We start from the raw sequence: 25,450 nt of genomic DNA, 5'->3' as shown, positions 1-25,450 counted from the left end.
TGCATGACCCCGCCCCCGTCAGCGTCCTTGGCCAATGGGCGCATTATGCTTGGCCTCATTAGCATATGGGCGGGGCGGCCGCGGGCGCTTGGTTGGAGCAACGCCGCATCCCAGGTCCCGGGAAAGTTTTTTTGGAGGTGAAAAGAGCCGGGAAGTCGGGGCCTGCGCGGGGCGGGGGCTGGGGGGCTCGGGGCGCGGCCTCCAGGACTCGATCTCTCAACAAAGGATCGCGGGGCCGCCTGCCCGAGGACCTCCCGCCCCGGGATCCGCCTCCCCCCTCCCCCCCAGGGCGCCCTGGGCACTGGCCTGGGGTTCCCATCGGGGTGGCGGGCGGGACCCCCTGACCTCTGCCGGCCTCCGTTCCAGGTCCCGCCCAGAGAGGCCATGTCCCACGGCCCCCGGCAGCCAGGCGGGGCCACCGCGTGAGTGCGCCTTCCCCAGCTTGTCCCCTCCCTGGGCACCCCGGTCATGCCCTGTCCCATCCTTGGGTACCCCTAGGCATGGCGTGTTTTCACCCCGGGTACCCCCTAGACATGCCCTGTGTGCACCCCACGGGACCCCTGCCCACCCTCGGGTACTCCTGAACCTGGCATTCCCTGTCCCCACTCCATGTAACTCTAGAATTGTCCTATCCCCAACTCAGGGTACCCCAGACATGGCCTCTTTCAGCCCAAGTGCTGCTGGACATGCTCGGTCCCCACCTTCCTGAACCCCTGGTTCAGTCTTGTCCCTGCCCCCTAGCTACCTTATCTCCACTCCTGGGACCTCAGTATTCACAGGTTTCTGACTCTAGGGTCTCTGCTCCCCCAGAATTGTTAGGGTACCCTATGGTCTCCCTCACTACCTCATCTTGTCCCCAAGTTCCTGCATGGCCCCGAACCCACCCGTCCCCAGCTTGAAATCCTTGGGCTGTTCCCGAGGTCTGCTGTGACCCTCCGGTCCTCAAACGTTCGGTCCCCACTCCTCCCTTTTCCTGGGCTCACGTGGACTCCCACACACTTCTGCGATCCCCAGCCACAGGAGGTGGTATGAGGGGATGCTTCCGGCATGGGGGATGACCCTGGTTTCCGTGTTCCCAAGGCCTGCGGGAGGCAAGACTCAGGGCCAGCACGGGGCCTTTGTAGTGACTGTCAAACAGGAACGCAGCGAGGGTCCCCGTGCGGGAGAGAAGGGGTCCCAGGAGGAGGAGGTGAGTCACAGGTTCACACCGTATAGAAGCCTCCCACTGCCTAGCTAGAGGCCGCGCTCCAGCCTGCCTAGCCTGTCAGTGGCCTCGGCGCCACCCCTGGCAGGCTCAGTACCGGCCCAGGACCCCCTCTTTTGACTCTCCGGAGTTCTGACCCTTGACCAGTGCCTGAGCTAGACCCTGCCCACACGACCCAGGGCCACGCCCACATGTCCCAGGGCCCCTCCCAAGTGCACAGCTCCCTCCTGCAGCCTGTGAAGAAGAGAGGCTGGCCCAAGGGCAAGAAGAGAAAGAAGATTCTCCCCAATGGGCCCAAGGCGCCTGTCACGGGCTATGTTCGCTTTCTGAACGAGCGGCGGGAGCAGATTCGCACTCGCCACCCGGACCTGCCCTTTCCGGAGATCACCAAGATGCTGGGCGCCGAGTGGAGCAAGCTGCAGCCGACAGAAAAGCAGGTGGGGAACGAAGGAGATGGGAGAGGCAGACAGGAGGGCCCCTGGGGCTCCTGGCCAGGAAGGCATGCCTCATGGGTGAGATCAGTGAGTGACCCTGCCTCAAAGAACAAGGTGGAGAGTGACCAACGGACTGAGGTCTGCACACGTGGGCACAGCACACATCCCACACAAATCACACAGCTATCACACCAGCCAGGGCGTAGAACATGGAGTTCAGGGGCAGAAAGGTGAACAGAAAATCCTGGGCATCAGTTAGACGTTGAGAATGTATATTCTCCAAGAGCTAGAGGGAAGGTGGGAGCTATGGGGGCAGGGTCCTGGCCCTGGCTGCCTGCCTTCCTCTGGGCTATCCCTAATCTGTGGTTGCTGCCCCCTCCCAGCGGTACCTGGACGAGGCGGAGAAGGAGAAACAGCAGTACTTGAAGGAGCTGTGGGCATACCAGCAGTCAGAGGCCTACAAGGTCTGCTCGGAGAAGATCCAAGAAAACAAAATAAAAAAAGGTGAGGGGCCCTGGGCCTGTGATGAGGTGCAGACACAGACACTTAGTATCAAGACGGGGTCATGGGTGTCGGCACTGGCCTGGAGGAACCCCCCCCCCCCAGCCCTGACTGACCACGCTCTCCCTCTCCACTAGAGGACTCTGGCTCTGGACTCATGAACACACTCCTGAACGGGCACAAGGTAAGGTGCTGGCCGGAAGTACGTGGGGGAGAAGGCGTGGATGTTTCAAGCTGGTCAGGGCCATGTTCAGAGGAGGAAGTGATCATGACCGTTTCTGGTCTAGATGTGCTCCAGTCAGAGGCAGGACTCCTGAGGGGCCACAGCAACCCTGGATGGGGCATGACTTAGTGGTGAAATCATGGCCCAGCATGCAGAGGACTCATGGCTCACAGGCGCGCACACACACACACACACACACACACACACTCGCATGCATGCACACACACACACACACACACACACACACACGGAGTCAATTGAAGTGTTTTCATTTGAGAGAGAGGGCCTTACGTAGCCCAGGCTAGCCTGGATCTCACTGTGAGGCTGAAGATGGCCTTGAATTCCGATCTTCCTGCCTCTTTCTCCAGTTTGGGGATGACAGACATGGTGTGCGTCCCAGAGCTCTGTGCTGGGCAAGCGCTCCGCCCACTCAGCTGCAGCCCTTCTCGCCCCTGACTGTTGCTGAGGTGGGCACGGCAGCACACACCTAAGCTCCCGACACTTGGAGCTTGTGGTAGGTGGGGTGTGACAGGTTTGAACAGAGAAGGACCTTGTGTTAAAACACAAGCTGAGCCGTGGTGGCGCACGTCTTTAATCCCATCACTCGGGAGGCAGAGGCAGGAGGATCTCTGTGAGTGTGCAGCCAGCCTGGTCTACAGAGCGAGTTGCAAGACAGCCAAGGCTCAGAGAGAAACCCTGTCTCAAAAAACAAAACAAACAAAAAAGAACCACAAACATGAAGAGTAACGCCAATCACAGGAATAAATCTGTGCACAGAGTGCTTGCTTGGTGTGTACAGAGCCCTGTTCAGCACGGTTAAGAGCATCGGTTGCCCCTGAGGAGGACTGGGGTTCAATTCCCAGAACCCACATGGCCACTCACAGCCCCTGAAGTTCCAGCTCTGCGGGAATCCTCTGTCCTCTTCTGGCCTCTGTGGGCATACACACAGACACACAGCAGAAGTAGGCCGCACTGCCACCGAGAGTGGCCCAGGAGATCCGCCCCCCCCCCCCCCCCCCCGCCCCAGAGTCCCCATCAAACTCATTGCCATGTCCCAGGGTGTGGACTGCGATGGCTTTTCCACCTTCGATGTTCCCATCTTCACTGAAGAGTTTTTGGACCAAAACAAAGGTGAGGTTTGGCAGGTGCTGGTACCTTGGTTGGAGAGTAAGGGCTGGAGGGGGCTGGGGGTCAGAGGTGAGGCCAGGGATGGAGTGCCTGTCGCGCGCCCTCCGTGCTCTATCCAGCCCCGCGCTGGGCTCTGACTCCCTTCCCGCAGCACGTGAAGCGGAGTTGCGGCGCCTGCGGAAGATGAACGTGGCTTTCGAGGAGCAGAACGCGGTGCTGCAGCGCCACACGCAGAGCATGAGCAGCGCGCGCGAGCGTCTGGAGCAGGAGCTGGCGCTGGAGGAGCGGCGCACGCTGGCGCTGCAGCAGCAACTGCAAGCCGTGAGGCAGGCGCTCACCGCCAGCTTCGCCTCGCTGCCGGTGCCCGGTGCGCGGCCCCGCCCACAGCCCCGGCCCCGCCCACCGAGCCCGCCTTCCTACGCGCTCGACCCGCTCCGCCCTTTCCCAGCAAGGCCCCGCCCCTCGCTCACCCGCTGTCCCGCAGGCACCGGGGAGACGCCGACGCTCGGGACCCTGGACTTCTACATGGCGCGACTGCACGGAGCCATCGAGCGTGACCCCGCGCAGCACGAGAGGCTGATCGCGCGCGTCAAGGAGATCCTGGCGCGAGTGGCCAGGTGCGCGGGCGGGGCGGGGCGGGGGGCGGGGAGTGCACGGCTCTGCCTCCGGTCTCCATCACCCCTTTCCGTCCCACAGCGAACACCTGTGACAGAGCCCTCCAGGACCGGGAGACCCCCGACCCCACCCGCCGAGGAAGAAGCTGGGGGTCCCGATGGGGCCGCGCCCCGTGCTGCACCTTGGGGTCTCCAGAACCCCCCTCAAATGAAGTGTCAACGCATCCCTTTAGCTTCGAATCCTAGACTCCCAGGTTGCAGAGCCCGGGCCCTCCCTGCCTTGCAGGGAGAGGAACGGAGGAGCCACAGCCGCTCGACTTGGACACACCCCGCCCCAGGTGCAGAGCTCGACCCTAGGGCACTCACCGCAGGTCCGGGGGTCCCACTGCGCAGGCGCTGGGCGACGTGTCACAGCCAGGGGAGGGTGCAGTACAGCCCCCACCCCAGTGTCTTCCATCACCCGATCCGGACTTTTAAATAAAAAGAAGTGGGATTTGCACTGAAGTTAATTTTTGCGGCTTGGGGGGAGTGGGCCTGGCCCTTCGCCTGATTCTCTCGCTACAGTGACCTCTGGTAGAGGGTCTCAGATCCTTTACTACCCTCTTATCAGGTGGGGAAACTGAGGCAGAGCTGGGCTGGGGTCTCCCATCGACCCGGCCCTCCTGAGGGTCCTTTAAGGGTTCGAGGGTGGAGTCGGGCTGGCCATTCAGTTCACCCCAGTTTCCAGACTAGGTCCTCAGCAATTTTACTGTCTTAGGAAACAGCACACGCACTTCCCCGGGTCCTCCAGCTGTCAGCTCTGCGTAGTTCCAGAAGTGCACCCGTCACCCATGCCCCGTGCTTGGAGTCACGTGTCTGGCTCATTCACCGAGCACGACAGCACCGTCCTGACGCTGCGGGCCATGCCCTCTTCACGGCTGAGTAATACTCCAGTGTGCATGGTACAGTCCAGTGTGCCCCGGGACTATCCAGTGTGCACCGGACGGCCCAGTGTGCTCTGGGATGGTCCAGTGTGCTCGGGGACGGTCCAGCGTGCCCCAGAACTGTCCAGTGTGCCCCGGGAAGGTCCAGTGTGCACGGGACTGTCCAATGTGCCCGGGACAGTTCAGCGTGCCCGGAAATGTCCAGCGTGCCGCAGGCTGTCGTGCGTCACTCTGGCGAGGCCAGCCTGTGCCTGCGTCCTGTTTACACAGCAGTCGGGATGTCGCAGATAATTGTCTCGGATAACTCTGGCTCCTCCGTGAGAGAGTTCTGCCAGGGGGCTGCTTAATAATGAGAGAGTGAGACTATCTGTAAGAACGTGCACAATCCCACATGCGTGGTGCCGAGGAACTGTCTCCCCTCCCCCCCACGTGTTCCAGCCCTCGCCCCAGAACCTCCAGGCATGACCGTATTAGGAATTAGGGTGATGGCGGGTGTAATTAACTCCAGTGAGGTCACGCTGGGGCAGAGTGGGCACTGTGCCAACAGAGAGTGTCTTTTCGAGAAAAGGAAAGTTGACACAGAGCTAGGACTGTCCGCTGAGAAATGACAGAGGTGGAGACTGGTCAATAGGCCTGCAGCCGGGCAGACAGAGTAGGGAACGCCTCTCAGAGCACGTGAGGAGGGGGAACACCCCCACTTTAGAACTGAGGGAGGGAGCCGGGCATTGGTGGCGCACGCCTTTAATCCCAACACTCGGGAGGCAGAGGCAGGTGGATCTCTGTGTTGGAGGCCAGCCTGGACTACAGAGGGAGTTCCAGGATAGCCAGGGCTACACAGAGAAACCTTGTCCTAAAAAAGAAACAGACAAAAGCAAGTAAGTAGGCAAGCAAACAAAAATTCAACTGAACAAGCAAAAGAGCTGAGGGACAATTAATTAATTTTGAGTTTTGTTTTGTGTTAAGGCCTCATGTAGCCCAGGCTAGCCTGGAACTCACTGTGTAGCCAAGGGTGACACCGAACTCCTCATTCTCTGCCTCCACCTCCCCCGCTGGGCCGGTGTCTCCAGGCCTAGACACTTTCTCTGTCTCTCTCTGTCTGTCTCTCTGTCTGTGTGTGTGTGTGTGTGTGTGTGTGTGTGTGTGTGTGTGTCTGACTCTCTGAAACCAGCTCCTCTGTGGCACTCTGTAGAGGGAATCTAGGAGACCCGTGCGTCTACTTCTGCCCCCTACTCCACTTCATCTGGCTCAGGTCTAGTCCACCACACACCTGCATCTCCATCCCAGCACTGGGGAGGCGGAGGCAGGAGGATCAGGAGGAGTTCCGGGCCAGCCTGCACTACCAGGAGACCCTGTTTCAAAAACAAAACTTTTTTTTTTTGAAAAAAAAAGGGGGGGCGGGGAGATTCGGAGGTACGGGCAGCAGGTGGTCTTTGGCATAAACAGGTGAGCAAGAACTCATTGGAGGCTCTGGGGACTGAGCCCCAGAGGAGGTCGCAGCTTGTGCAAGGGCCCTGGGGCAGGGAGAGGAGGGAGGCACGCGTGGCTGAGCAGAGAGGAGGGCGGTGGGCCTTGCGCGGAGCGGGGAGGGGGGCGAGCGGGGCGGGGCTCCCGGGACGCCTGGACTGCGCATAGCGCCGGAGCCCAGGGCCTCCCCCTGTTGTTCGCGGGTCCCCAGGGAGCTGCGCGTCTGGTCCCCGCGCGGTTTCACCTTCCCGCGGGCGGCTCAAGTTCCCGGATCCGCTTACGCCCGGCTCGGCTGTCGCCGGCCCGGGGCGGGAGGCGCAGGACGCGGCGGACCCCGCGCGCCATGGACAGCGCTGCGCCCCGCGAGCCCGGGGCCACCGAGCCCCCCGCCCGCGCGCGCCCGCGCCTGGTGTTCCGCACGCAGCTGGCGCACGGCAGCCCCACGGGCAGGATCGAGGGCTTCACCAACGTCCGCGAGCTCTATGCCAAGATCGCCGAGGCCTTCGGCATTGCGCCCACAGAGGTGAGGTCGAACCCCAGGCCCCGCCCGGGACCCATCTGCACGCCTCGCGAAAAGCCGGACGAGACCGTGTGGGTGGGGTCCCCACATCCGCCGAGGACCCGACCCAGGCGTCAGGACGCCGGCGTGGCTGGTGGGTGGGAATCAGCTCAGTGGGCAGAGTGTGCGAACGGCCAAATTCCGTCGCCCACATAGGATACAGGTGTAGTAGTGTAAGGTAAGGGCTGTTACCCAGTGCTGGGAAGGTGGAGGATTCAAGCTACGCAGTAAACTGGAAGGTCCGCCTGGGCTACACGAGACCCTTAACACATCACTTTTAATTTCTTGAATTTAATTCTTCGTGTTACGTTTCTAGTTGTTGGTTTCTTTTCTTTCTTTTTTCTTAATTTTTTTTTCTGAGACCAGGGTCTCACCGTGTAAACCCGACTGACCTGGAACTCGCTCTGTAGACCAGGCTGGCCTTGAACTCACAAAGGTCCGCCTGCCTCTGCTTCCCGATTACTGGGATTAAAGGCATGCGCCACCACTTAGTGTGTTTTTAGTTTATCGCATGTGGGGGCACCAGAGCAAACGGCGGAGGTTGGGGAACAGCTTGTGGGGGCAGTTCCCCCTTCCGCCATGTGGGCCTGGCCAGCTGGCAGCTGTCTCGCCTGCTCCCGTCCCTTTGTTTGTTAAATTAGGATAAGATCTCACTTTGTAGCCCCGGCTGTCCTGGAACTTGCTCTGTAACCCAAGCTGGCTTCTAGCTTGCAGCAATCCCCTTGCCTCAGCTCCCCAGCTTCTGTGGTTACATTGGTAAACCAGGATGCTTGAGGAAGTCTGAGACTCTCAGTCATCCTCCTGGCTCAGCCTCCTGAGTGCTGGGATGACAGACAGACACCATGCCCACAGTCAGGCCTGCCCCCTTGTTCACAGGTGAGCAGTGGGGGCCACAGCTGTGGCCCATGGGCACACAGGTGCCTCTGGCCTCCAGGGGGCGCCCACAGAGCCCATCTACCCCAGAAGGGTGTGCACAGGGTGGTACCTCTGTGACTGATTGTGGTCCCTGTCCTGTCCGGACAGATCCTGTTCTGTACCCTCAATAGTCACAAAGTGGACATGCAGAAGTTGCTTGGGGGGCAGATCGGACTGGAAGACTTCATCTTTGCACACGTGCGTGGAGAGACCAAAGAGGTGGAGGTCACCAAAACAGAGGATGCTCTAGGACTGACCATCACGGACAACGGGGCCGGATACGCCTTCATCAAGGTGCCTGTGGGTGTGTGTGGTGACGTGGGTGGTCTGGGTCTAAGGAGACTCTGGGGACCCTGGGAAGGATGGCCCGGCGGCCTCAGGAGTGACCGATTCCCCACAGAGAATCAAGGAAGGCAGCATCATCAACAGGATCGAGGCAGTGTGCGTGGGAGACAGCATCGAGGCCATCAACGACCACTCCATTGTGGGCTGCCGGCACTACGAGGTGGCCAAAATGCTGCGGGAGCTGCCCAAGTCCCAGCCCTTCACCCTGCGCCTGGTGCAGCCCCGAAGAGCCTTCGGTGAGGACCACCGCGCCCCGGGCTTGCCCCAGGGCAGGGAGAGGCAGGAAACAGTTTTCTGAGACAACAGTCTCGTAGCCCAGGCTACCCTCAACCCAGTAGTTAGACAAGGATGACCTAGAACTCCTCATCCCGGCCTGGTTTGCGATGGCTTCTTCGCGGTGTGCCTGGGATGCTCAGATGAGGAGAGGCGGTTGCTTCCAGGAGAGTTTCTCAAACTTGGCGATGCCAGCAGTGTTCTGGCTGTTTTCTCCGTAGTGTCCCAAGCTCTTCAGGGTGCTGAACTCACTCCTTGTCAGGAGCTCCGCAAGGTGGGAAGCCACAAATGTCCCCAAACATCACTCAGGGTCGCTCAGGGAAAGAGGGATTGTGGGCGGGGCTCCACCCTGACCACGCCCCCAGCCCTTCAACAGACTTCAGGAGCCGGCGGCAGCCAGAGCAAGACCCTGTTTACAGAAAAGAACAAACATAAAACAGTCCGCACAAAACAGAACACTGTGTCTGCTTTGTCCCCGCAGACATGATTGGCCAGAGAAATAGAAGCAGCAAGTGTCCCGTGGAAGCCAAAGTGAGCAGCGGGAGAGAGACACTGCGCCTGCGCTCTGGGGGCGCTGCTACCGTGGAGGAAGCGGTGAGTTCAGGGTCCCTAGGAGTCCCATAACTAATGGTGTGGCCACAATTAACACCTTCTCGTGGAGCCCAGAATGCGGATGGTAGCCCAGGGCTGTCGTCCCAGCACTCAGGAGGGTGAGGCAGGAGGATGGTTACAGTAAGGCCAGCCTGATTCAGAGCAGGACCCGGGTCTCTTTCCCAGCTTGTGTAACGGGTACCGGGTACCGGCTGGAAGGCGGGGAAACAGGAATGAGTCCAGATCACAGGGTCCCAGGGGTGCCAACCGTCCCTGGCCGGAGATGCAGGAGGGACCGATTGACCTCCAGCTTTTCTTTTTTTGCACTTGTGTGTAGAGGCCCAAGTTTAATATCTGTGTCTTCCTTTCTCCCCAACTTTAAATTATAAAATTTCATTCATTACTCTATGACATTCTGCCTGCATAGTGTGTGTGTATGTGTGTGTGTGTATATGTGTGTGTGTGTGTGTACAAGCGTGCAGAGGTCAGTGGACACCAGGGGAGTCATTTCTCCCCTCCTCCTTTACGAGGATTCTAGGGGCTGAATTGAAGTCCAACTTTCTCTCTCACAGAGCGCCTAGACAATTATAATTCTGTGTCTTAATTGTACTAGATAATGGGTGTCCTTGTGAGATGTTTCACGCGCGTGTCAAGCTTGTTTGAGGGCACCCATTACCCCCTTTCTCCCCTCATCGTGTCTCCCTCTCTCCCTCCCCCCAAGACCTCCTCCTCCACTCACCTCTTCTTTTTTTTGTTTTTTTCGAGACAGGGTTTCTCTGTATAGCCCGAGCTGAGCTGTCCTGGAACTAGCTCTTGTAGACCAGACTGGGGCTCAAACTCACAGAGATCCTCTGCCTCTGTCTCCAGAGTGCTGGGATTAAAGGCGTGCACCACCACCGCCGGCCCACACACCTCTTTTTAATGTCACGTGATTTACTTCAGGGACTGACTAGCAGCAGCTTCACCACTGAAGAAAGTGTCGCTCACAGTCTGGCTCCTTGGGGCGGGTCGCCCAGCCCCTCCCTTTGCCGTCTGTCGTCAATCCATCCGGAGGGGAGGGCGTTACCCCAGCCCACTCACCCGTCAATGCTTAGGCGCGCGGTCCGGCAGCCCTTTCCCCTAGCAACCACCAAAGGTTTATTAACCTTGGTCCTGCTCTCTCACCCGGTCACTCACCTGTCCGCAGCCCAACGACTTGGAGGTGGCGGCGGCGCGCAGGGTGGACGACCTGCTGGAGAGCTACATGGGCATCCGGGACCCCGAGCTGGGTAAGCGGCGCGGGTAAGCGCGGGGTCCCCGGCGTGGGCTGGGGGCGGGAGTACGCGCCCGAGCTGACAGTTGGTTCCGTCGCTGCGCCTGTCTGTCCTGTCCCTCTGTCCATCCCATCCCTCCGTCCGTCCGTCCTTCCATCTGTCCGATCCCGCAGCAGCTGCAGTGGTGGAGACTGCCCGGAGCGCAGAGGGAGCCCAGGCCTTCGCGCGCGGCCTGGACGCCATTCTGGGCGAGTTCGCCTTCCCGGACGAGTTCGTGGTAGAGGTGTGGGCAGCCATCGGCGAGGCCCAGGACGCCTGTGGCTAGCATGTGCGGGGATCCGAAGCCCTGGGCCCAGCCCCCTGCCGCAACGCCGCTCCAGGACCCAGGACAGCCCTGAAACCCGGGCTGGTTCTAGAACCCGGCCCAGTTCTGGAACCCAGGCCCACCCCAAGACCCAACCTGGCTCTCGAACCAAACCCAGTTCTGTAACCCAGGTCAGGCCTGGGGCCCAGCCTAGTTCTAGCACCCAGGTCAGCTCTGAGACCCAGCTGGAACTCCAGCCAACGTCTGGAGCCCAGTTCAGGCCGGAGGCCCAGTCCAGCTCTAGAACTAAAACTGAGGCCTGGTCCAGCTCTAGAATTGAGCACAGCTCTGTAACCCAGGCCTACCCCGAGGCCCAGGCCTACCCTGAGGTTCTGCCCACTTCTAGCACCCAGGTCAGCTCTGAGACCCAGCCAAGCTGTAGAACCCGATCTAGTCCTGGGACACAGCCTGGTTCTAGAACCCACAGCAGTCCTGAGGCTCAGACCAGCTCCGGAACCAAGGGCAGCCCTGGGGCTGAGCCCTGTTCTAGAACCCACCCTGAATTTGAATTCGAGTCCAGCCCTAGAACCCAGGCTGGCTCCGAGGCCAGACCTAGTTCCAGAGCCCAGGGCGGTTCTGAAGACCACACCAGCCCAGAGACCAAACCCAGACCTAGAACCCAGGGCAACTCCCAGGTCAAATTCTGTTCTGAAATCAAGGCTGCTTCTAGAATACAGACAGGCCCTGAGGGTGGGCCACGTTCTAGAACTCAGGCCCACCCAGATAGGAATCCTGGCTCTAGAGCCCAGCTGGGCCTGGGGTCTAACCCTGATGCTGGAGCCCAGGTCCCCCGGCCAAGTCCTGCCCCACAGCCCCACTCCAGAACCCAGACAAATGTTAAGACCCAACTGGGCTCAGAGCTCCATCCCAACTCTGAATCCCAGACCAGTTATGAAACAGTCGCCACCACTGTAGCCTGGCCCTTTCTTAACGTTTGGAGCGACTCTGGAGGACCAGCTAGCTCGGGAGCCCAGGCAAGGTCCACCAAGCCACCAGCGGCTGTTGGAACCCAAGCCAGCTCCACTAGCCAGCCATCTTCCCGACCGCTGCCCCAAGCAGGCAGCCAGAGCCGTGCTACAACAGAGTCCAGACTCAGACCCCAGCCCTGCTCCCCAGCCTTTGCCCCCAGCGCCTCCCAGCACCCTGCACCCCAGGCTGGCTCCAGTGGTGAGTCAGAGTCTGAGGATCAACCAGCCGGTGGAAGCCAGCCTGCTGTGAGGGCCGGGCCCCACTCCCAAATGGCCTCCATCTCCCGTGGGAGGCCCGGCCCCAGGGTGCTGGGCGCCCAGCCCTCCTCATCCAGAAGTCATGCCGGCTCCAGGGCACTGTCTAACTCAGGGACCCAGACAGACTTCCACGCCTGGCCCAGCTCCGGAGCCCACGTGGGTGTGGCCAGCCATGGAGGGTCTCAGCCTCGGCCACTGGCTGAGAAGGAGCCCAGCTCCAGAGCCCTGTCTAGTTCTGGGGGCAGATCCGGAACAGATGCAGGCTCCCGAAACCAGCATCTGAGGACAGCTGGAGCCAGCTGTGCCTCCCAGCTAGACGCAGGACAGAGGCTTGGCTCTGGAGCCCACTCCGTCTCTAGAACCCAGTTCCCTCCTCAGGTTCCAGCGTGCGCTGGAGCCCAGGCAGGTGCCGCAGAGGCCTCGGGCCCCAGAACCCAGCCAGGCCCTAGCCCTGGCGGTTCTGGAAGCCGGCCCTGCTTCGGAGCCCATCTTCCCAGCTCTAAAGACAAACCCCGACCCCAGACCCCAGGCCTCGGGCCTAGAATACAGCCTGATCTCCCTGCCCAACCTCAGCCTCCAAGCCCACCACTCACAAGAGCCTCCACTCCTGCCCTAAGCAAGGTGGCTGGGCCTCAGCCTCAAGATGGAAGCGGGGCCACAGCCTGCCCTGGGTCACAAACCCCCACCACTCCCCAGAAGCCAGCCCTTTCACCCAAGCCCCAGATGGGACCCCAGAAGTCCTTGCGCCCCACCATATGCGTCCCTCCTAGCCTCTTCTCAGGGCCCCTCCCCCACCAGGGGTAGCCAGGCTGGAGTTGTCCCCTGGGCAAGATGGTGGAGCCGAGACTTGGGTTTCAGGAGCCTGGCTGCGAACCTTGAGTAAGAGGATCCGACCACAGAAGGGGGGGAGCTCCCTGGGGACCTTGGCAGTGAATAAAGCCTCGAATCCCCACAGCCCCATCTCAGCGAGTGGTTTGCATCGAGCTGCGGGGGAGTGGGGCGAGCGGACAGCACGCTAAGCTGGGTGCCTGCTGCACGCCTCGGATGCGCACCACCGGGCCATTTAACCGTTTATTGAGCAAGTGCATTGGGTGGCCACAGGGGAGGGGGGCTCCGGACCTGGCTGTGGGGACCCCAACGGAGGCTTCCAACACTCAAGGTCGATGACCCTTGAGTCCAGACCAGAGGAACATGAAGCTTCGTGTCTCAGACCCAGGCTGTGGCAAGGTGGGGGATGCCCCCACTCAGGCTCCGGGTCTCGCTGGTCCCCACATCCCCAGGTTGTTCTGGGAGGAGTCTGGGGATTCAGGGAGGACATCCCTAAGTTAGGGGCTCCCCTCTTTAGTCCACAGGGCACTCGGGCTCCTGGGATAGCACATGGGCCTGTGGTAGTCACCGAGGACCTGAAGTTTGGGTGATGCTGTCCTTCAGGGCCCACTGGGCGTGGCCTGGGCTGGGGGAGGGTGCAAGGTCAGAGCCCGGAGCCGTGAACTGAACCGTGGGTGCAGGCGCCGAAGCACGGACCTACGAAACAGGATGTAGACCCAGGGGTCCAGGATCTGGTTCCACGTGGCCACGCGCAGGTAGATGAGTAGCTGGTGCTCCGTGGTCCGCAGCAGCTGCCCAGAGGAGCTCATGACAGGCGGCGTCTGCAGCAAGGTCTGTGCGATAAAGACCTGCAGGAGCAGAGAGGGCTGTGCTGTGTGACCTTGTGGGAGCGGGACAACCTCTCTGAGCTGCTGCTGTAGGACCCAGGAAGGAGTACAGGCTTTTGGCTCATGTCTTAGCTGGACAGAGGCAGAGAAAGTAAACTTGGCTCAAAGCAGCAGCACACCCAGCGCCAGGCTCCGACCTTTTTTTCGCTTTCTGTGTAGGCCAAGCTGTCCCGGAATTCACTCTGTAGACCAGGCTGGCCTCGAACTCACAGCCTGCCTCTGCCTCCCAAGTGCTGGGATTAAAGGTGTGCGCCAACATGTTTTAGTTTTAGACAGAGTCTGGTCAGTTGCCCAGGCTGGCGTGAGACTTAATCCTGAGTGCCTGGGCCACACGCCTGCTATTCAGGCCCAGAGGTGGATCTGCTTTGTGCTGGGGAAGCCTGTATACAGTCGGCACATCATAAATGTCTGCTGAAGGAATAACGCCAAAGAAATAAAATAAAACAAAAGGTCTTGTGCCCGTGTTATAGCGGGGCTCCTCCTACCAGCAAGATTCCATCTATACAGGAGTCCACGGGGCAGCCAGGGGGCACGCGTGGTCCGGCCACGCTATCTAGAACATGTTTTCCTCTTATTCACCCTTCAGAGCCCTGCTCCGGAGTGCCCAAGCCCAGACACACTCCCCGTGGCAGACCCTAGAGGCCTGGAGGTGTGAACCGGGGGCTGCTCCCCCCCCCCGCCCCGCCCCGCCCGGCCCGGCCCGGCCCGGGAACTCACCAGCAGGGGCATCCAGCACACGGTGGCCACCACCATGATGCCCACCAGCTGCACCATCATCTCCACCTCGCAGTCCCGCGGGCGCTGGCGCGCGGCCTCGCGGCCGTGGTAGACGCGGCAGAGCGTGGCCACGCTCACGGTGTTGAGCAGGAAGGACAGCCCGACGGACAGGCCGCCCAGCAGCGCGAACAGCAGGCCGAAGGCCACGTCCCCGCGCCGCGCGCCCAGCGTCAGGAAGCACCAGGAGCCCGGCCACTGCACCGAGTAGCGGCCGAGCCCCAGCAGCGGCAGCAGCCCGAGCGCCAGCGCCGCCAGCCACACGAGCGCCACGGTGGCCCAGGCGCGACGCCCGGGGGCCGCGGGCCGCCAGAAGGGCCGCGTGATGCCCACGAAGCGCTCCGAGGCCATGGCGGCGCCCAGCAGCAGCGGGCACAGCCCGAAGAAGACCATGGCCACCCCCATGAAGTGGCAGAGGCGGCAGCCGGGGTCGGCCGCCTGCCAGGCGAAGAGCGCCGCGTGCTGCGCCACCACGATGGCGCCGGTGACCAGCAGCCCCAGGAAGTCGGTGAGGACCAGGCCGCACAGCAGCGTGAGGAAGGACGAGCGCGGCGCGGGCGCCCCGGCCAGCGCGCTCAGGGCCAGCAGGTTGGAGCCCAGGCCCAGCACGCAGAAGGACGCGGCGAACCAGGGCGACGCGATGAGGCGCCGCTCCTGCGCGGTGATGGTGGCGTTCATCGGCCTGAAGCACGGCCCGGGGAGGCTGCCGTTGGGCCACATGGCTCCCGAGCTGACCCGGGCGTCACCACCCCATCGGGCGACCTGGGGAGACGAGGTGGACGAGGTGGTGAGCGCCCTGACCTCCGGGGTGGGGCGCAGAGCTGGACCTCAGCTTCCCCCTCCGTCGCCCCGGCCCGGTTCGGTACCTGCCCCGAGGCCAGCTCACGGGACCGGCCCTCGCCATTCCTCCGCGTCCCTAGCGTCACTTTTATAATAAGAAAGGAACCCAGAAGCCCTCGTTCCATTTTGGGAACAAGAAAAACCCAAGCTAACCGGGACACATCCCCCGGGACGACGGCCAGTCTGGACCTGGCGTCTGTTCCACAGCCTGGTCCCTCCCAGCGCAGGGAGCGTCCGAGGCAGGAGGATGGCTGTGAGTTTAAGCTACACAGAGAGATAAAAAGCCCAGACTGGAGACAGGTGGGCACTTGCCAATGTCTAACAACAGCCTCAGGCCGACGAGCGGTCCGTGTGATCCTCCTGCCTCAGACTCCTGGTGTGAACCATGTTTGGTCTTTTCCTTAGTTTTGCTTTTTCGTGTTTAGCATTGTTCATTTACATGTGGGGGTGTGCACGGGGGCCTGGGCGTCAGAGGACTGAGCCATTGCCAGCCCTTGGTGCTCTCTTTTTCTTCCTCCCCCTGAGGCCCCCTCCCCTCCCACTGAGTTCTAGGGTTTTGCTTTAATTTTCGAGACAGGGTTTCTCTGTGGTTTTGGAGCCTGTCCTGGAACTAGCTCTTGTAGACCAGGCTGGTCTCGAACTCACGGAGATCCACCTGCCTCTGCCTCCCGAGTGCTGGGATTAAAGGCGTGCGCCACCACCGCTCGGCGAGAACGATTATCTTTTATGTCCACTCCTGGTACACAGAAGGTGCTCAATTCATGCAGCCCAGAATGCTCCAGGCGGACAGGAGCAGTTCCCTGCCTCACTCCCATCTCATCCCCAGGCCACCGACTGAATGGGCCTTCCAGGGCCATCGAGGAGGGGAAACTGAGGCTGGTGCCGCCCTGGCTCTGAGACACTGTGCACGTGTTTGAGTTTCTGTGATCCCGGCACTCCACCCCCCTACCCCTGCAAGGCAGGTCTACATCAGTGGCTGCCGCCTCCTCTGTCCCTGTCTTTGGCCCAGCCTTAACTCTGGGTCCCTCAAGTTTGCTGTGCGGGGAGCAAGCCCCTCTCTCTGCCCAGGGCTTCAGCCTCTGAATTCTGCACCGAGGATGGCGGTTTCCAGTCTCCCCTCTGCCTGGCGCTCCCTCCCCTGGGGTTCAGGTGATAATGGCAGGCTCAAGTTGCCCAGGCCAGACCTGATGCAGGGCCTGGCAGCCTCCCAGGCTGGCCAGCAGCTGGGGCTGTGTGTTCCCAGGGAGATCTGCAGCATTTCTGCGCCCTTCGGATTCCCCAGCAGCAGGGAGCTCCGGGCCTGGGAAGACCGGGCTAGCCTAGAACTCACCGAGATCCTCGCCTCCAGCCCCACTGTGATGACAAGCACAGGCCTCCCTCTGCTGCACCTGACCCCGTGTGCCCGAGGATCCTAGAATCCTGTGGTCCTGAGTCCTGGGGTGTGGGGTGGGTGGCAGAGCCCAGCCAGGGCGGCTCTGTGTCTCCACTCGGGTCTGTGATGGAGCCTCGTCCTTGTCATGTGTGCACCCTGGGGCACTGCTCCCCGTTCCTTGAGGCCCAGGCATTGGTGGTTGGAACTCAGCCACCAATGTGGAATGTGTTGTGGGGCTGGGTTCTAAGCGCCAGGCCCTTCCCCCTCCTCTCAGCCCATCCATCTCCCTCAAGCCTCTGCACCGGCCTCAGAGCAGCCTGGGCTCTCCAAGTCTCCACCCCACGGCCACTGGGCACAGCCTCAGCGTCCCCCTGTACGATGAATTCGTACCCCCTCTCCCCTCGTGATTTTCTGCTAACACCAGGATGGGCAGGGCTCCTGAGGCCAAGCCTTGGCCCTCGCTGTGGCCAGAGGGGACTCTGCCGGCTCCGCCAACACCCTAGACACCTGGTGTGGTGCCCCACACCCCCCACAGACCCTCAGGGCTCACCACGGGCTGTGTCTCTCCCTCCCACAGGGCTGCTTCCTGTTTGTGCCGAAGCCCAGGGTGCAGGTTTCATCTCTATTGAAGTGTGGCTCAGCGGAGGCTCGGCCTGGGCCTCAGTTTCCTGGTGTTCAGTGAACAGGCCAGGAGATGAGGCCCGAGCTGAGCCCATGCGTGTCCACACTGGTGTGCACAGGCATACACACACCCTAAGTCACATGCCACGGTCCCCAGCTCCATCACTGCCTGAGCATCTTGGACTGGCCTGGCCCAGACTCAGGGAACCGGGATGCCCATGGGTTGCCAAGGGAACTACATCTGTGCACTGGACCACTGGAGCGAAGACCACACCCGGGATTCCCTCCAGGGAACTTGGAGACCTGGTGGCTGTCACCACACCCCAGGGGATGTGGTTCAGCAGAGAGGTCAATGGGTCTGGGCTCCCAGCACAGCTCACCTCGGCAGTCAGTGTTAGGTCTCATGGGGGGGGACTCACCGCAGGGTCAGTACCAGGGTGTCGCGGTGATGTCCCAGGAGCAGAGCAGGCAGCACCACTGTGCTTTCCCAGGTCAGGCAGAGAGCGGGGAGCAAAGCACCCTGGGGAAACCGAGTCACGGGCTGAAGACAGGTCCCGACAGGGGCCCTGGGGCTGTGGGCGGATGGTGTAGCGCTGGGGACCCCCAGGGGCACGAAGCTGGGGGGTTGTGATAGTGAGGCTGTCTCCCACCACGCCCTGTCTCCATCTGTCTTTCTGCCTGTCTCTCGCCAGCCCCGCCCCCTGCTCTGGCCTCGCCCCCGCAGCCGGGTGCTTTGGCTAGGGTGGGAACTGGGCAGGGCACAAGGGTGCTGCGGACTGTCGGTTGTTGACAGGCCACTGACCCAGAGGCCCAGGCCCGTGCGTGTGGGAAGAGCTGAGGGCAGGATGGGGGCCGGTCCTGGCAGGACAGCAACCAGGCGTCTTCCAGGAGACTCGGGAGGGCCAAGGTCCGGCTGCTGGGGCCACAGGGCTGGAGAGGGAGCGGCGGGGGAGGGGTGCTGTGGGGGAGGCCAGATGTCAGGCTGCCGCCAGAGATGGAGCAGACTTGGGGACCCCTCCCCCCAGCCCATGAAGTTCTACTGTGTAGTCTAGTGAGCCGGGCCCTGAAGGGACGGATAGCTGGGCCGGGGAGGCGACCTTGGGCCTCTTTGGCCTCAGTTTGGTGGGGACCAGGATGCCTGGCCTAGCCGTGACCCCAACCCACCCAGTTCCACAGCCGGTCCAAGGTCAGCCAGATTGTCAGCAGCCGGAAGCCCCTTCCCTGATGCCCTGCCCCTCACCCTTCCGGTCTCACTCCTGGGGGCTCTCCCGGCCCATCCCATTATTCAGCCCTGAACCCTAGCTTGTCTCTTTTCTGGTCAGGGGCTCCGAGCCTCTTGTAGCTTCTTTTTGTCCTCTCCCAGCTGGACCTGTCTTTTCTACCCCAGATTTCTGCCAAGCCAAAGCCAATGTCCTTACCATCCCCAAAGTTTGGCTAGGAATTAATGCTGTGGGAAAAGGGTTTAGGGACTGGGGTTTTGTGGGGTGAATGTGTGTTCCTTTGGTCCGAGATACGAGGTGCTGGCAGGAATGGTGGGAGTGGAGCCTTGTGGAACTGTGGTGTGGGGCTATGGGACCGATGGGGAGGGCTGCTGCTGTGTTTGTGTCAGCTCCCCACAGTGTGGAGGGCACAGCACACAGCGTGCGTGTGGACAGTGAGGCAGAGAGGAAGTGTGCGGAGGCAACACATGGCTCCTGGCACACAGGCTCACTCAAGGCTCGCTAAAGCTAGGGGCTCAGGATGCACCCCCTGTGGCTGTGGCTTCCTCTGAGGCCGGGCCGGGGTGCCTATTCTTAGCTCTGGATGCAGTCAAAGGAAGGAAGAGGCTGGAGCAGGAGCTGGACACAGCTTCCGGGACACCAGGGCACCCGTGGGGTCAGTCTGATCCTTGCCAGGCCCGGTGCCCCCACGGATCCAGTGCCGTGGGCGGGACCCCCTGCCAAGTGTCTTCTACACGGCAGGGCACCTCAGGGTCTCCTTGGGGTCCCCTTACTTCCCTGTCTCCCGAGGCCGGAACCCTGCTGGGGCTGTGCACACAGAACCAGCAAACCAGAGATCTCATGGGGCAGGTGGTAAAGGGAACGACCCCTTCTGGTCCACATAGAGAAAGAAACTGGGCCCAGCATGCAGTGCACCATGCACGCATCCAAGTAACTCCTGAGCTCAGACGCCCTGGCCTGGCTGCCTGGAGGACCCGGAGCCCTGGCTGCCACAGGCTCCGTGGGGGCATGAGTGTTACCGTGAGGATGGCTGGTTTGGACAGGTCTGGGTCCTGCTACACTCTCAGGCCCCTGCCGGAGGCCCCTGGACCTGGGCTGGGCAATGCTTGGTAGCACATCTGGGATGCAGTAAGGCGTCCTTGGCCTCCACTGGATGCAAACCAGGACCTGGGGGTGGTGCCAGCACCACGTCCCCAGAAGGGTGGTCTTGGGCTCAGGTGGGCGGAACAGACTGAGTACTGACCCTCCCAGAGACACTTGGGCGTGGTGTCTACACTACGGCCTCAGAGCTGTGACTCAGACACGAAGCCATTCTAGAATAAGCTTTCTATTAAACGTATCAAAACCACATGGGGTGCCGCGGGTAGAACAAGTCTGTGGAAACAGAAACAAGACATCCTTCCCACCTAAAGCAGTCCTGTCAGATAAACAGTCACAATCTGTTCCAGATGGGCTGGGATCTGAGGGGGCCAGGGCCGGCAGAATGGCAGGGACTGCGCCCAGATGATGCAGAGGAAGGCGTCCCTGTCACTGTCCCCTGGGAGGTGTCCGGGGCCAGCCCTGCCCCGCGGACGTCACCTGCGGTAGCGGTACCGCTTGAAGTGGAACCACAGCTGGAAGATGCCGTTGGCGAACTGGCAGCGGAAGCCGTGGCGGTGCGAGTACTCCCACTCGCGGCTCACGATCTTGAAGGCGATGTCCTCGTAGGGCGGCCCCGCGTGGAAGCGCAGGATGGCGAAGTCGCGGTTGTCGGCGCAGGCCTCCAGGAAGTACTCCGGCGTGGCTCGCTTGCGGATGAGGTCGGGGTAGAAGATGTTGAACTTGTAGCCCTGCACGATCTTGGGCGGCGGGTTGTCGAAGTCGTAGTGCGTCTGGTTGTACTTGTTCCACTCGAAGCCCGTGTGCACACGGTTGAAGAAGCGAGGCTTGCGCGGCCGGTACTTGTCAGCCCACAGGTAGGCACGCCCACTCAGCGGCATCTCCACACTGAACTGCGCCTCGTCCTGCCCCATGCCCTCCCGCGCACGCCTGAAGAAGATGTCCTCAGCGCTCTCGCTCGCATCGCCTGTGGGGGTGGAGGGTCAGTCGCGGCGCTCCAGGCCCCCACCGGCCCCCACCGGGCTGTCCCTCCCCCGGCTGCCTCGCCCCACCTGTGGCCTGGAGCTGCTGGCGGGACAGCTGCAGGCGCTGCAGGTCCTCGTGCGGCTCCAGCACGTGCGCGTCCAGCGGCAGCTCGTGCGGTGTGAGCAGCCGCGGGCTGTAGCGGCCAGCGTCATAGTCCGCCAGGCTCTGCTGGATCAGGTCCTCCTCCATCAGCACCGCCTCGCCATCCGCATCCACCTCCGCCTCCGTGGCTGCCGGAGTTCCCTCGGCTTCTGCGGGGTCCGCGGAGGGTCCAGGGCTGGGGGCCGGCTCCTCAGCTTCAGGGCTGCATGGGGCAGTGGAGGAGGGGTGAGACCCAGATGTGGGGGGTAGGGCCCACACCCCGTCCCTGTCCCCCTCCTGCGGGCCCCTCCCTCACCTGTGGGTGGCCGTGGGCTCGGTCTTGAGGATGGGGAACAGCGGTTCGCTCTCCACCCCCTGCTCCTGCTTCAGCTTGAACAGCTTTTGCCGCAGAACATCCTGGTGGCGCTCACGGAGCCTGTGGGACAGGAGGGTGGTCACCGTCCTAGTCCCCAGGCAGGGCACATTCCCTGTGTGGCACCAAATCCAAGCCTCAGGACACTGTTAGCCAAACAGTCAGGCAGGGGGCGCTGGCCTGCTCAGACTGGGGACATCTGGAGTAAGCAGAGCAAGCAGCAGCCACTGTGTTTAAACCACAGTGCCAAACATGCCGGAACATATATCCAGTTCTCAAGCAAGACGGGTGGACCGAGGGAGCAGGCGGGACGACGGGCAGGACAGACAGCCCAGTTTCTCAAAACTCTCATGACTCTAGAGGAACTGGCCCTGGGGACCTGAACTGGTCTGGTGGCTCTGAAGGGTGTTGAGGCCAGCAGGGACAGAGCCTCACCTGGCCCTGGCCATGTGCGCTCGCAGCTGCTGCAGCAGGCTCTCCCAGTAGCCCATGTCCAGGTTGGGGCCACCTGCGCGGATCTTGCCCTCGATGCCCTGGAAGATGACCTGCAGCTGGTTGTACGTCTTCCCCTTGAACACCGACTGCACATCGGAGCTGACAGAGGCATTGACCCCCTCCCGGCGCTCACCTGCAGGATGGGGCTATTCAGAGTGGGCCTGAGTTCCTCCTGCCCCACCTGCTGGGTGCTGCATTCCACCCCAGGCGGGGACGGGGATGATGGGGCTGCCACCCTCCTGAAGTGGCCTGCCTGGGAGAGGGGTGGCTGGAAGCACAGCCTCCGGGAAGCAGTGTACCCTGTTTAGATCTCAGCTGCCCTGGGACAGCAGCGAGCACGGGCCCTAGCAGGGAGGTCTCGGAGCAGCTAGGAAGACCTCAGGCTGCTCACCTGGGCCCTTGCCCGAGGCCTCCAGCTTGCGGAGCTTGGCAATCTCATCTTCCGTGATGGTTGTCATGTCCCGCCAGAAGTCCACGTTCTTACCCTGCTCCAGCTCCATGTACACCTGTGGGGTGGGGCCGTGAGGGAGGAGCATCAGAGGAGCGAGGCGACACGGGCGTGGGGCAGCAGGGGTAGGCAGAGGCAGGCACAGCTGCAGAGGTAGGCAGGGGGGCACCTGGATGTCCTCCAGCAGGTCCTCCATGTCCGCTACCGTGAGGCCATTGAGGAAGGTGTAGGGCTCGTGCATCTCCACGGCCAGGTCATCGTCCTCTGCGCTGATGTACTTGGCCAGCAGGTCGATGGGCTTAGCTCGCCCGTCTCGGATGCGGATCTTGGAACTGCAGGAGAGGATAGGGTGGCAGGGTCAGGGCCAGCAGCATGATGGAAGATGACCCTAGGGCATCCTCTTGGGACCTGGGAAGAGTTGACTCTGGGTCTTAGTCAAGCAGGCTCAGGCTAACAGAAGCACCAGGACAGCAGGACTAAGCTGGGTCCCCAACACAGTTAACCAGGTCTGTGCTCAGACTCTTCGCGTGAGCCCTCGTGAGCCCCCTGGAGCCCACCCCCCACCACGGTCTTAACAGACTGCGGAGGGTCTGTCTCGGGAGTCCACACGTTCCACCCCGCAGAGCCAGGGGAAAAGGGGCAGGGTCTGCAACAGAAGCCAGCGGGGGCGCACCGCAGCTTGGCCTGCCGCAGGTGGAAGCTGTCCTCCTGCTCCTCCCAGGTCTTGAAGTGCTCCGCCTCCTTCTCCCGCTGCAGCAGCTCCAGCTCCTGCTCCCGCATGGCCTTCTCGCGCTCGCGCTCCAGCCGCAGCTGCTTCACCTTCTGCAGCTCCAGCCGGTTGTCCTCCTGGATCCTCTTGTTGCGTTCCTTCAGCTCTTTCTCCTCCAGGTGGCTGATGCCCTTCTTCTCCAGAGCCTGTGGAAGCAACCACACCCACTCAGTCCTCATGTCTACTGTTGAGGGAGGACAGCAGAGTGCCCAGAGGTGGCCATGGGTGCTCACAGGCTGGAATGGGCAGGGGCCTCAGGACTGAGACCAAAGCTGCCCGGGATCCCCATGGTCCATGGTAGGAGGGCTCCTGGGGTCGGCCCTTCTCCCAGACACAGCCCCAGGAGCCCCGCATGTCACCTAAGAGTTGTGCCCTAACCGTGTGCTTTCGGATGCTCTCAAAGTGTATAAGGATGTCTTGGTACCCTGTGGGGTGTCCCCAGGGCTCAGAGACAGCGGCTGGCAGCACAGCTAAGCTTGGAGCCTGCGTGGGTGCACGGCAGGCAACGACTTGGGAGCCAGTGTACTGGAGGACACTCTGTAGGGGCTAAGGCTCCAGGAGCCAGGCTGGAGGGAGAGCACTGCAAAGGCCGTGGGCAGGAAGGGTCCCTCTCCGGACATGACAGCTCCTGGCTGCTGACGCTGGAGCACCCACCTTGTTCCAGATGAAGGTGCCGAGCAGATTGTTGTCTCCAAAGGGGTTGTCGGTGTTGGTGTAGCCCATGTACTCCTCACCCCAGCCCATCTTCTCCCGCTTCTTGCGCTCCTTAGCTTCCTTCTTGGCTAGTCGCCGTGCACGCTTCTCCTCTGGGGTCTCGAAGGCCTTGAGCAGCTCTTCTTGCTGCTTCCGCTCCTCACGCAGCCGCAGCCGTTCCTGCAGGTTCTGCTGCTGGCTCAGGGCCAGGGCAGCCGCCCCAGGGCTCCGAGAGCGCTTCCGAGATTCCAAGCTAGATGCCGATGACCCCGGGGACCGCGAGCACCGTGCCCGCTCCTCACCCGAGTCAGACTGTGAGGACTGGTCCTGTGAATGCCATCGGGGCGGACGAGGGCTCCGGCTTCGCCTCCCAGACCTCTGCCGCCGGTCTTCTTCCGAATCTGACCTACAGGGAGGACACAAAAGTATACTCTACGCCAGCTGCAGCTGGGGTACCATTGTTGGTGTCGAGGTCACAATGACACCCTGAGACTACATGCCCTTGCAGTCTCCCAACCGGCAAGTCACTCTGACCACACAAACCAGGCTGCCCTGCATGGTACAGCCACACAAGTCTCACGGCACAGCCCACGGCACAGCCGCACAAGTCTCAGGCCTGGACAGACAACACTGCAGGAGAGCTGTAGGTTGACGGTGAGAAAATGTATTTATTTTCTTTTTTAGGTTTTTCAGGTTTGTGTAGCTTTGGCTGACCTTGAACTCTTGGAAGCAGAAGTTATGGAATTAAAAATGTGTGCCACTAACAAAAGGGTGGGGGGATGGTTCTTAACACAGCCAAGTATCAACCAGAGGGAACGGGGGGTTCACAATGCTGGGTCATGTGGGCAGAAGAAACAGCATGAACAAAAGCTCTGGGGCATGGACAGCCATGGGAGCCAATGGGGTGGGAACAAGGGGGCTGACCACCTCCAAGGTACTGAGGCTGGGCATTCAAGGTGTGTGTGGGATGGAGTACTTACGTTGGTCCTATCAAATAAGAGAAAGATAAAGGTTGTTTTATTTTAGATACGTAATTTACATTGCTATGTCTGAGAGGGGCATCTCCCTCTACAGCACAAGCTGGCCGTCAACGTTCAAAAGCGCCCCAGTCTGTCTCCTAAGTGCGGGGGTTACTGTTGTGTACCATACCATCAAGTCCTGCTGAGATGAAAGGTCGAAGGAACGAGGCCCAGCGGATGGATTCTCTGACATCCCAGGAACCATGAAAGAGGAAAAAGCATCACCAGGTAATATTTTGAGGACACGAGTTCGAATCCCCAGCACCCACAAGAGAAGGTGGATGTGGCTGTTTGAGTTTGTAACCCCAGTGCTGTATGGGTAGTGTCCTGGTCAGTTTCTGCCAAATGTGATAAACGACAGTCACTTGAGGAAAAGCAACGCCCATTGAAAAAAATAACTATGGAGAAACACAACATGGGGGGGGGGGTGTCGAGACAGGGTTTCTCTGTGGCTTTGGAGCCTGCCCTGGAACTCGCGCTGTAGACCAGGCTGGCCTCGAACTCACAGAGCCCCGCCTGCCTGCGCCTCCCGAGCGTCGCCGCCGCCCCTCAGCCCCCGGGACGCTCACCTGCGCCCCCGGCTCCGCCGCCTGCGTTCGCGCCGCCTCTCGCGCTCCCGGCGCCGCCGGCTGCTCCGTCCATGGCTCCCGCTGCGGCTCCGGCTCCGACTGCGGCTCCGGCTCCGACTCCGGTGCCGACTCCGGCTCCGCCGCCTCCGACTCCTCCGCCCCGCAGACCGCGAGCGCGAGCGAGTGTCGCGACCCATTTGGCGGTCCGCGCTGCGCACGCGCAGACGTAAACAACCAAGGGACGGCGCGTCGGGGGCTTTCCTTTGCCGTGGCGCGCTTGCAGCTGCCCAAAGTGCGCCTGTTCCCGGAGAGTGCCTTAA

General features: G+C 61.5%; 4 protein-coding genes across 6 annotated transcripts; 2 read left to right on the top strand and 2 right to left on the bottom strand.

Annotated features, from left to right (window-relative positions):
* The first annotated feature begins 83 nt into the window (after nt 1–83).
* On the top strand, nt 84–4,619 carry LOC130875820 (SWI/SNF-related matrix-associated actin-dependent regulator of chromatin subfamily E member 1-related). The gene is made up of 10 exons (XM_057772060.1): nt 84–137; nt 367–422; nt 1,081–1,189; nt 1,438–1,641; nt 2,022–2,142; nt 2,277–2,323; nt 3,421–3,493; nt 3,642–3,857; nt 3,975–4,107; nt 4,187–4,619. Exons 2-10 carry the CDS (start codon nt 385–387, stop codon nt 4,197–4,199), a joined length of 954 nt encoding a protein of 317 aa, XP_057628043.1. The 5' UTR covers nt 84–137; nt 367–384; the 3' UTR covers nt 4,200–4,619.
* A 2,066-nt stretch (nt 4,620–6,685) lies between these two features.
* LOC130876183 (PDZ domain-containing protein GIPC3-like) lies at nt 6,686–10,936 on the top strand. Its single transcript, XM_057772636.1, has 6 exons — nt 6,686–7,014; nt 8,074–8,259; nt 8,366–8,546; nt 9,065–9,177; nt 10,361–10,442; nt 10,601–10,936. Exons 1-6 carry the CDS (start codon nt 6,835–6,837, stop codon nt 10,750–10,752), a joined length of 894 nt encoding a protein of 297 aa, XP_057628619.1. The 5' UTR covers nt 6,686–6,834; the 3' UTR covers nt 10,753–10,936.
* Nucleotides 10,937–13,081: 2,145 nt separating this feature from the next.
* LOC130876182 (thromboxane A2 receptor-like) lies at nt 13,082–18,028 on the bottom strand. 3 transcript variants are annotated; one of them, XM_057772634.1, is made up of 3 exons: nt 17,759–18,028; nt 14,450–15,268; nt 13,082–13,693 (listed from the first exon to the last, which is right to left on the bottom strand). In XM_057772634.1, the coding sequence occupies exons 2-3, from the start codon at nt 15,224–15,226 to the stop codon at nt 13,445–13,447; spliced, it is 1,026 nt and encodes a 341-aa protein (XP_057628617.1). In that variant the 5' UTR covers nt 15,227–15,268; nt 17,759–18,028; the 3' UTR covers nt 13,082–13,444. The 3 variants fall into 3 exon arrangements, with proteins under 3 accessions (XP_057628617.1, XP_057628618.1, XP_057628616.1); XM_057772635.1 differs by lacking the exon at nt 17,759–18,028 and adding an exon at nt 16,677–16,966; XM_057772633.1 differs by lacking the exon at nt 17,759–18,028 and adding an exon at nt 15,373–15,851.
* A 1,851-nt stretch (nt 18,029–19,879) lies between these two features.
* Nucleotides 19,880–25,342, bottom strand: LOC130876619 (splicing factor Cactin-like). Its single transcript, XM_057773258.1, has 9 exons — nt 25,131–25,342; nt 23,504–23,948; nt 22,754–22,995; nt 22,250–22,412; nt 22,024–22,138; nt 21,573–21,765; nt 21,081–21,200; nt 20,710–20,987; nt 19,880–20,624 (listed from the first exon to the last, which is right to left on the bottom strand). The coding sequence occupies exons 1-9, from the start codon at nt 25,325–25,327 to the stop codon at nt 20,134–20,136; spliced, it is 2,244 nt and encodes a 747-aa protein (XP_057629241.1). The 5' UTR covers nt 25,328–25,342; the 3' UTR covers nt 19,880–20,133.
* Between the last annotated feature and the right edge of the window lie 108 nt (nt 25,343–25,450).

Source organism: Chionomys nivalis, chromosome 6 (assembly GCF_950005125.1).
Source record: "Chionomys nivalis chromosome 6, mChiNiv1.1, whole genome shotgun sequence".
Lineage (NCBI taxonomy): Eukaryota > Metazoa > Chordata > Mammalia > Rodentia > Cricetidae > Chionomys > Chionomys nivalis.
This window is presented reverse-complemented; position numbering and strand designations above follow the sequence as displayed.